The 11,270-nt window shown below is 36.1% G+C and overlaps 2 protein-coding genes across 2 annotated transcripts; both read left to right on the top strand.

Annotated features, from left to right (window-relative positions):
* Positions 1–1,222: 1,222 nt before the first annotated feature.
* On the top strand, positions 1,223–2,780 carry LOC108365021 (uncharacterized). The gene is made up of 2 exons (XM_017618927.1): positions 1,223–2,437; positions 2,522–2,780. Exons 1-2 carry the CDS (start codon positions 1,739–1,741, stop codon positions 2,732–2,734), a joined length of 912 nt encoding a protein of 303 aa, XP_017474416.1. The 5' UTR covers positions 1,223–1,738; the 3' UTR covers positions 2,735–2,780.
* A 4,404-nt stretch (positions 2,781–7,184) lies between these two features.
* LOC108365029 (probable chitinase 3) lies at positions 7,185–8,216 on the top strand. Its single transcript, XM_017618936.1, has 2 exons — positions 7,185–7,266; positions 7,327–8,216. The coding sequence occupies exons 1-2, from the start codon at positions 7,227–7,229 to the stop codon at positions 8,214–8,216; spliced, it is 930 nt and encodes a 309-aa protein (XP_017474425.1). The 5' UTR covers positions 7,185–7,226.
* The last annotated feature ends 3,054 nt before the right edge of the window (positions 8,217–11,270 follow it).

Raw genomic sequence — 11,270 nt, 5'->3', positions numbered from 1 at the left:
AAATATTTCGCGAGTGGGTTGGCTGAAAAAAATCTGGCCAGGATATTTTAATTAAATATTCAATAATTTTTATTTTGTTAATTTTCTACGCATTTGTTTAATGAACAAATTATATACCAACCGAAAGTATGCCTATAGAATGTGAAAATGTTGGGCTGTCTGTTTTTTTCCCGTCCTACCTATCGGGTTGGCAGGTATGAACAGGTAAGTAATATTAGTAATTTTCACTAATCTGTTTAACACATTCTATAGGCTTTATGCTTTCGATTGTATAGAACCCATTAAACAAATTTGAAGCGAATCGGAGATATGATATAATTTTTTTTACGAAATCGGTCCGACTTAAAAAAGAATGGCTCACATGGGCAGAGAGTCCACTCTACTATTTTTGAAATGGCTCTAAGTCTGTCTAACCAGGGCGCGAACAATAATCGGCTTTTAGCTTCAGGCACTAAACGGTTAAGTAGTATAACAAGCAACATTAGAGGATCTTCAACAAGTACTGCTAAAAGTCTTATAAGCAGCCTAGAAATAATATTAGATTCCTTCAGCGAAAGCGAAGGCTCGGATTTGGAATCTGGAGACATTAAAAAATGTGAAATTAAAGCTGGATTGAAGGCCAATCTTAAAGAAAAACGAGCTCATCTCGGTGAAAATCCTCTCAATTGGTGGAACACTAAACTAAAATACGAGAAATTGACAGATCTGGCCCGCAAATATTTGAGCGCTTCACCCGCCAGCGTTCCAAGTGAACAATTATTCAGTGCAGTCGGCGTTATATACGAGCCTCTAAGAAATTGCCTCATGGGAGAAAAGGCAGCAAAATTACACTTTTTAAAATATAATATGCCCCTTTTAAACTTTGACTACCAGATTAAAACACTGTATAGATTATGCACTCGTTCAATGTTCTAATAATTTACAAAATTCTTAAGTTATTATAACGATGACTTAAGTTGATTATAGCTTTTTTAATGTTATTCGTAACATTCGCATTCGCGAATGTGAAAAATATGACATTCGAAACATCCCTTGTACATACTGTTTTATCTATCTACTATAATTAAGTGTAACATTTTTCTATAAGTACACAATTGTGTGTAAATACTGCGGTGCAAATAAGCAACCTGATTGTAAAATTCCCTCCAAAGTCAATAAGCTGAATGATAGCTCAATTAATTTTTTGTACATATTTTTATTTCAAGGAAAGGTGTTACGGACATCAATCTTAATGAGTTTTTGAAATCTTAAGGCTGCCAAGAAGTGAGGTCGGGGAAAGTTTCTTTTGCCCTCTCAAAAGACTGCTGGCGTTCGATTAATCATACTCGAAAATCAGTAGTACACATTTAGGGAAATCTAGTACATATATCATGTGTCATAATGTATTACAACATTTATGACACATTTGGTAGATATGTACATGTTTTTTTTTTATATCTTTGTACATAAATATGCAGAGGTGATAATGCAACATCAGCGGTTCTTACTTCGATGGAGTTCTTGGAAATCATCACTTCATTTAATTCCAGCGCAGCATACGAGTATATGTACATATGTATGCATGCATGTGCATCTGTATATACATATGTATGTGCGTGCGTTTGTAAACCATACAATCGCTTATCAAATTTCAATAATTTGGCATACTTCAATGAAAATGCTGGCACCCAAAAAAATTTAGTTGCTCCAAACCCACCAACGCAATTGTAGGCACAGCCCTGAACTAATTAGCTAAGAGATGCATATTAAATGGCTTTATGTGACTTGCGCACTTTTGATATTTTCACTTATCATACCTGTGCATGGCGATATTCGCGAGGAATGCAATAATAAGCCCAGCAATGCCTTCATTGTCAGCAATACATCGTGCAGTCATTATATCTACTGTGCAGGCGTCGATTCCTATGAAGGCGAATGCCCAGATGGCGATTACTTCAATGAGTTGCTACAGACATGTGATCCCAGCGAGCTCGTCGATTGCAAACTCAACACTACAGCTAGTAATCCATCGGTTGGTACGCCAGCACCCGCACTGACGACGACCACTATTATCAGCTCGCCATCCCCTGCCACCATCAATAATTCTATAATAAGTTCAACCACTACAACCGCAGGCGAAATTTTTCTGTCAACCACACCAGCGATGGCCACTAGCTACCCGGGCAATGGGAATACGAGTACTATGAGTCCTGCAATAGGTGCGGTTGCAGCCACAACGCTCGCATCGATTACAAATGGCGATACGGCCATAATTATATCAAACGAATGTCCGGCCCTGGATAATCCCCGTCAGATGATTTTCGTGCCGCACTCAAAATCTTGCTCGGATTATTTTATTTGCTACCATGGGGAGAGATTGGCCATGCATTGCTCCTCGATGCTACACTTTAATGTGAATACTGGAAAATGTGATTATCCGGAAATCGTTGGGTGTCGGGTAAATACTAACTGACATACATATATAACTAATTCAGCTTATAAGGCGAAAGAAATAATTTAATTATTTTGTATATTCTTCCAGACCGATTTCAGCAATCCGAGAGAACAATGCCAGTTGCACACCATCGATTTGTATCCGCATACAACGAATTGTAATTATTTTTATTATTGTCGTAACGGGTACCTTCTCTTGCAGCAATGCCCTTTTGGCTATGGCTGGGATATCGAAAAACGAGCCTGTACCGCGATGCTACAAGCTATTTGCTACAATAGAAGAAATAAAAGAAAGTTGTGAGACAAGCCATTTTTGTACATTATTTTAAAATCTACAAAATAAATATGCGAGCTTCATTTCGAAAATATAGGAATCATCATTTTTAGTATATTTAGCGATGAACATATCAATATCACGATCAAAAAACTTATCGATATCAATGCTTACTACTGGATGTACATGTCAATATACATTGTAATTATTGTTATCGATATACATATTTATCGACTATAAAAATATTTATCGATACCACTACCATAACTAATGCACATACTTGTCGTTGTAATTTGTATACCTTTCATGAGCATGAAGTGGTATTATAACTTTGGTCCGATGTTTGTAAGTACCATAATAAGAAGAGACAGACCCATTAAAATATTTATATACTTAAATGATCAGAACGTCGAGCTGAGTCCATTTAGCCATGTCCGTCTGTATGTCTGTCCGTCTGTTTGTATGCAATCTAGTCTCTCAGTTTTCGAGATATCGGGATGAAATTTGGTAGGTGGGTGTCTTTTTATAATGTAACTACTACCCAATTCCCGCTTGCTTTGCGGCGCATATTAAGAGCTTTTGCGTGAGCAAAAAGAGCGTTTAAAGGCAAAAACGGCCTGTAAAGGAAACAAGTTGAAACGAATGAAGAGCAGAATCCTCCTCACACATGGACCAGGAATAGTAGCGCTGTGATGCCATATGGAATACTTATCGCTTTCGATGTCATGAGCTTTACCGATGTTCTTATTTCCAACTGTGAAATCACTGCCAAGCGTGCAAAATCGTCTATGATCTTGCAACTACAACATTGGTCCGGTGCGTAAGCCAATAAAAGTGCTTATAAGGAAACTCAAGAGCACAGATACGCGTTTTCAGTTACAGGAGGGCCAAGAATCCTCAATGTTCCACAGGATGAAAAGTTTTCCCGTATATTGGCTAAATTAGTCTCTTTAATTTCATTCAAATAAAGCCATTGATATACCTACCGTGTTCCTTCTTGGACGGATGTGATCGAATCTTTCATTGTCGATTCGCCACTTTTAATATTCCTCTTAATATTTATGAACTGGTTTCTTTGAGTCTTACTGCTGAGAAATTTTCTGAATCGGAGGTAAATGCAAGATCGCATTAAGGGTGTATGAGGGCGTCAAACCAAGGTGCGCTTACATAATTTCATTTAGCGATCTGAAAAGTAAACATAAGGAGTTTCTATATAAATATTTCGGCAGTAGCGCCATCAATTGGATCAATTTTCTGGAAAATAAGCGATATGAGAAATTCAGTTTGTATGGAATGTGCCACTCCCCCTTTTCCAATACCTTGTAGTTTCCGCCGAGAGCACAGTATGAATAACATATCGCCATTTAAAGTACAAAACCGCGTATCAACAAAATGCAAAACCGCGTGTCAAGATAATGCAAAACCGCATATGTGAGGTTGCATAAATTATTTTCTAGAGAGTAAAAATTGTTATTTTTTTTAATAAATCAATCCCATTTCTGGCTAGTATATTTCAGGACGAATTGATAAGGATTGACTAAAAGCTTGTGTGAGCAAATCCGGTTTTTGGCAGCAAATGTCAGTTACGCCGGTTTGCAGAATGACGACGATACGCGGCTTTATACTTTAAACGACGGTATATAGCTGTATCAAATTTCAGCAGGTTGGCCTAAGCGGTTCCAAAGATAAGCGATATGAGAAGTTAAGTTTGTGTTGGAGGAGCCACGCCCCCTTTTCCAATATTTGCCATTTTTCGCTATAAGTATGCTACTGATAACATATGCAGCTATGTTACATTTCAGGACGTTAGCTTAAGCGGTTCCAAAGATAAGCGATATGAGAAATTCAGTTTGTATTCGATGTGCCACACCTCCTTTTCCAATAGCTCCCGGTTTTCGTCATAAGTAGGGTATTTTCAATTTATGCATCAGTGCCAAGTTTCAGTTCCCCAGCATAGTGGGTTTAAGAGATTATTGGTGCCCTCAAAAAAGGGGCTTCAACATTTTATTGTGACGAATGTATGTATACATATCTAGCATTCTTCCACTGTATAAGAACGCTAGGAATATCCCGACCCCAGCGCCTCCTCTCATGTAATTTTTTAGCCCAAATACTCCTTTTCAATTGGCTAACACATGTTCTAAGTATGAGCCAAATCTGCAACTACCCTGCAGTCAAATGTACTAGTTTTAAACTACCTCACAACTAGCATGAACCGCATGCCCAACTAGTCAGCCAACTATACTATTTTTTTCATGCAATCAACTGGTATTTTTAACATGGGGATGTCCTACGAGATGGCAGTTGTCAGATTTCGGTCAGAAATATACCAGTCTCGTTCTAGTTCAAAATATACAGAAAAATACTACATAGTCCAATTATGAACCAAAACCACTACTTTGGAAGTCAAAAAATAAAATTAATTCATGAATATACAAGAAACTTTTAAGTACACTTTAATACATTACACATTTTTATTTAGCAGCCTTAGATTTGCCAATAATAAGTGTTAAATTTTTGGAGCATTAATTAATAGGAAAAATAAATACATAAATATTTCAAACTATCGGACATAAATTTAAATGCAATTTCCATTAAATAATATTAAAGTAAAAGCTATCAGGTACAATAAATACTATATTTTTATCTTTTTTAATAATATTGAATATNGACGGACGGACAGACAGACATGGCTTAATCGATTTCTTTTTTCATCCTGATCATTTATGTATACATTTGTCTATATCTATCTCGATTCGTTTTGGCTGTTACAAACAACCGTTATGTGAACAAAATTAATATACCCTTGTGCACAAGTGCGCTCGGGTATAATAAAAGTGTTCACTAAAATAAATTAAATTCATTAACTTTGCACATTTCAATCTTTTCTTTTTAAAATTTTATAAAAGTAATAATTAATGTTTAGAGTTGAGATTTGAATAAAGTTGAGATAAGAATAAAATAAATAAATAATTCAAGCAGTTATTAAACATTCTTAATTTTTGTCTGTATGTATTTTGGCCAATTGATTGATACTGAAAAAAAAGTCAAAAAGAATTCATAATGATCAAAAATAACAAAATAATCATGCAATTAAAATTAATGGATTAATTAAAAACTTGTATTTAATTTTTAACCATTAAAAAGGTGCTAATATTTGAATTTAATCATTATTTAGCAGGTCTGGTATAATTGAATATAGCTAGCTTAGAAAAAAAAGTTGCTAAGTCCCATTTTAAAAATTTTACAGGAGAGGAAAAAATCTTCCTATAGCCATTTTCTTTAACTATTTCGCAAGACTTTGAATCAAACATTTTGCGCGTTTAAAGCAAAGCAAAACTCCATAAGAATCAGAAGGATTCGATATTTATTAAAAGATGTATTATTTTGGCCTTATCGGATTTGTGGTGCTTCTTTTGGACTTAGCAAATTTTCCTGTTATTGCTTATGAAGAGGAAAAAATAAAACAAGTATCTTTATAATTTTCGAAACGATGCGTATTCAATTTCTCTAGCCTCCTATATCAAAATATGAGTTTTCATAAAAAATGGACTTAGCAACTTTTCACTCTAAGCTAGCGATATGTGTAATGGTTTGCAATATACCCAAATAAAATAGGGCACGAATAAATCGTTTTGTAATTCGTACAAGTCTGGTCATTTTCGAGCTAGTTCGGTTTCAGTCAGGAAATTCTAGTTGTAAACTAGTATTTTTCCTGACTAGTTTGAGGTTTCACTGCAGGGTACATACTCAGATGTGAGCAGTCAAATACGTGCGTAATAAATTTTTGTATGAAAATATTATTTTTTAATATGAATATTTTTAAACGATAATCAAATATAAAGTTTTAATTTTTACTATGCATTATTTCCCTCAGTTATAAAATAGTAGCTCATGTCGAAAGGCCGGCTTTAGTATATTACGGCATTCGCAGTATCCGATGGCGCCGAGCCATTGAAGAACTTTTGGCAAATAAACGGGCAAGAAATGGTTCCGATACTAGCAAGTCAATATTCTTACTTAGTCTCATCAAAAAATTTCTTGTCGGTTAAAGGATAAAGGGAATGCCGCACTATACTAAAGCCAGCATCTCGACATACATAAGCTACTATTCCATACGAACACAGATATGTTTGTCCGTATGTAAATACATGTAAGCTCAATTTTGAGCCTATGGCGGAAATTAAAATGTTTTAATTAGCTTTTCACCTTTTGCGATATTCATGAAGATATTATCTTTTAGTACCTAATGAAAGCAAAATTTGGTTGGATATTTATTGCAGACATATGAATGTATCACATTTTGATACTCATTTGTAACCATTTAAAAACATGTGCATGCAAATATGTATGTACATATATACAATGTATATCATACATATGTATGTATGTATGTATGTTGAATTAAAAGGGCAACCAATTTTTAGATTTCGCCGAACAATTTCAAAATGAAGTTAGAACATGTTAATACGTCTTTCGAAAAGGACGTGATTCTAGCCAGCAAAAATACCATAAACCAATGAGAGATGATAAAAAAATGAGGGGCGAATCCAGCGAAGGTAAGGACTAGAATAATTGTAATATTTTTAATACCCACATATATAGGTAAACTTTTTTAGTTGCATACATTTACTTGGTCTTGGCTACAATAACGCAATACCCATACACCTCCTCATCACATTTACTCTACCGCAATGGGTTTAAACGTCAAAATGGCATTTGTTTGAACCACACCTCCGGCGAATTCGATAGAAATCCCGATGATTGCCGTTCATTTTACTTGTGTCTGGATAATGGACAAGCGGTAATGGCACCTTGCCCGCCTACAATGCTCTTCAATTCGGCCAGCAAGCTCTGCGACACAGCCGATAATGTCAGCTGTGATATCGGAATACCCAGCAGTGACAACGTCAGTAACGCAAATGACAACAATAATAATGGAAACGCTGAGAACAATGCCGAAAGTAACGGTGACAATGAAGAGCTGAACGCTTCCCGATACTGTGCCTCTCAACCGGCTGAGCAAAACCGTATCATTTTTTTAGGCAGCAGTAGCAGTTGCCAGCAGTACTACATTTGCTACTATGGACAGGCAGTGTTGCAGGATTGTAGCGCCAATTTACACTGGAATGCGAATACCGCCAAGTGTGATCTGCCGGAAAATGCTGGCTGTCCGTTATGGACTGGAAACACCGGTATCAGTACGATTGGGCTGGCAAATGGGAGTGGAGTTAATGGCAACGGTGCTGATAGTTTTGCGCCTAATGGCAATCAAATCGGCGGACAAAACGTGAATAGCGAATTAATTAATTGCCCAATCTATGGGCAACATGTATTTCCGCATATGGCAAACTGTGAATACTTTATTTACTGTGTTAAGGGGCATGCTATGCTGCAAAAGTGCCCATTCTATTATCATTTCGATATTGTGTCAAAGAGCTGTAAATTGCGTACGGTCGCCATCTGCGTACGAGATTTAAACTTTAATTTTCGCAAATCAACTGCATAATATGTATTTAGTGTATACACCTTCCTGAATTTTTTTCTTTTCAGTTATTGAAATTTTAAAATTCATAAAATATCGAAAACCTGCGTGATTTGATAGAGTTATCTGTATGTATTTTTAAATTGGCATCGACATTTTGTATGATAAGTATTTTTTGGTATAGTTTTGGTCACTAATTAACCGCAAACTTTTTTCATAACCTAGCCTACAGTACATACAAACATAGGATGTATGTAGGGTTGCCAACATTTTCTAAGATATTTATTGTACTGTAAAAAAAAAATCTGAGAAAATATAGTACACTTCAAATATATATAAGGCCGTGGCAGCAGAAGTGGCCTAACCAAAAAATTTTTTTGTGTACTTCCCTACTTAAAATAGTCTCAAATGAGATAAATTTTAAAACGAAAGTCGCTTATTCTTTAATTCTAAGGTACAGAGCTGCATATCAAATTACGGAGTAATCAACCTTTACTTTGAAATTTATCACATTTGAAACCGTTTTAAGAAGTTAGGTACAAAGAAAAAAATGTGGGTTAGGCCATTTCTGCTCTCATGGTCTCATATATATACGGTATTTTATTTCTAAAGCATTTATTTTATAAAAAATACACTTCTTTGCACTTTTGGCAGTTTTTAACAGTCCCTTGATAACTGTCAAAGTATCATATACTTTATAGCAATAAAAATTTAAATTTATATGCATCAAAAGTTTATTTTTTATTAGTGAGGTAGCGGCTTTGTTTCTCTCATCTTGCCATTCCACATTTATAATAGAAAAACTCTTTACGTGAATGTCGAAGTTGCAGAAATAGAGTAGAAATTAAATAAATTTAAGTAAGTTGCGTAATTAATTCTCAGGATTATAAAAAATATGTGCCCATTTTTGATCTGTGGTTCTTTTCATATTTCATAAAGTATTGCTGTTTCCGAATAAAAATTTATTCTGGCAAATTACTGAAATATATTAATATGTCAGCCAATTGCCCTAGCGGCTAGCACTGTAACCAAGGGCGTAGCAAGAACGAAATGTAGAGGAGACCTATACAAAAATATTTTTTTTTCAGAACCAATAACTCACTTACTAAAAAATTGTTTATTATAGCTTAAAATTATTGTAACCAATAGAAGGCAATATTTGTGATATTTGTGATATTTATTGATGAAAGCATTTGTACAACTTAAGACAAGAACAGTCTTTTAAAAGTACATCAACTACATACATACATACATGCATGGATATGAATCAAATACAACTGGAAGTTAAAATATGTAACATGATTTGTTGAATTTATGAATAATTTTGTATATTAAGTAATACAGTTCAGCCTGAGGTTATAACAATACTGAACATTCTTAATCTTTAATAAGAGGATAAGAGTAGTTGGGATAAAGATTAATAGATTGAAAGCATGGGAGGAGGAAAAACAAAAGAATTCAGAGAATATTAATCCATCTCACAGAAGTAACGAAGAATTGCTGTTTTGTAGTTGCCTCTATTCAGTTCCATCTTTAGCGAATCAGGTAGCGTGTTCCAGAGTCTCACAGCGTTAACGAAAAACATCCTTGATGAGGTTAGATAGGTGTACTTAGGAACAATAAGGCTATGATGTCTTCGTGACACTGGTCGTATCAGTATGTCACAAAGGTATTTAGGTGTATTCCACTCCAGCAACTTGAATACAAACATGCAGTTTCTCGCCTCTAGATAGATAGTCGAAGATATCGCAACCCAGAATTTTATTTCTCCATGGAGTGATGTGATCGTACTTTCCAATACCATAGACGTAGCGTGTGACGTTATTAAAGGCCACCTCGATTTTATGTGCAGACGCTGAGTCAAGTTTACTATATACTAGTTCGGAATACGTTATCTGGGGTACGATAAGCTGAATGGCTAGCTTGCGTCTCGTTTCCAAAGGGGTAAATGATGCAGACATTTTCAAACTACGTAAGGTAGCAAAAACGCCGCTTACCACTTTATTAATGTGGTCGGTAGCGTTTAATCTGGAATTAACAACAAAGCCCAGATTTTTAATTTTGTCAGTTAACAAAAGAGCGGTGGTACCAATCCAAAGCTTCGGAATATCCTCGACATACACAGCATTACTACTTATCGGTAAAACATACGATTTAGAGGCATTTAAGAGTAAGCAGTTATCACGTGCCCATACAGAAATGGCGGACAGATCAGAATTAAATTTGAAGCACATGTCTTCAATTAGACCAATACGACTTGACAAGTATAGTTGGACATCGTCCGCGTACGCATGAACATTTACATACTGGCATACAGAGAACACATCGTTAACGAAAAGACTAAACAAGAGTGGTCCTAGGATAGATCCTTGCGGAACACCTGACGTAACAGCTCTGCACTGAGAGTAAGCACTTTCTACTTTTACCCTGTTGTACAAAAACACATAACCAGAAGTTCACAAAAGTTGATATATAACTATTCGTCTATTTGAATAGTAAACTTTTTACTGCGCATGTTTATTTTACGAGGAGGAAGCATCGGAAGCCTAACCCGGTCACTGTGAGACTTTAACCCAAACTAAACTTCCTACCGTCATGTAGCGTTCCCCTCCCGGTACCAACGTCAAGGATTTCGTCGGGATTATAACACTGTGTGACTGATAAAATTATAGACCTATTCTCTTCTTCTTCTTCTTCTTCTTATTTGGCGCTGTAGCCGCCAAATCGAGTTTAGCCAAGTTCAACAAAGCACGCCAGTCGTTTCTCTTCTGTGCCTCTTCCTCTGCTACCACCAGCGGGTTCCGAGTTGAATACTTTCAGAGCTGGAGCTTCGGTGTCCATTCGAACGACATGGTCAAGCCAGTGGAGCCGCTTTATTTTAATTCGCTNATTGGAAACGCCAAGTGAAGCCAAGTCCTTCTCCACCTGATCTTTCCATCGCAGTGGGGGCCTCCCTCTTCCTCTGCTACCACCAGCGGGTTCCGAGTTGAATACTTTCAGAGCTGGAGCTTCGGTGTCCATTCGAACGACATGGTCAAGCCAGTGGAGCCGCTTTATTTTAATTCGCTGTACGATGTC

Source organism: Rhagoletis zephyria, unplaced genomic scaffold (genome assembly GCF_001687245.7).
Source record: "Rhagoletis zephyria isolate East Lansing unplaced genomic scaffold, Rhagoletis_zephyria_1.1 Rzeph_scaffold_01750, whole genome shotgun sequence".
Taxonomy (NCBI): Eukaryota; Metazoa; Arthropoda; class Insecta; order Diptera; family Tephritidae; genus Rhagoletis; species Rhagoletis zephyria.
The sequence above is the reverse complement of the archived record's forward strand: the minus strand, read 5'-3'. Positions and strand labels throughout refer to the sequence as shown.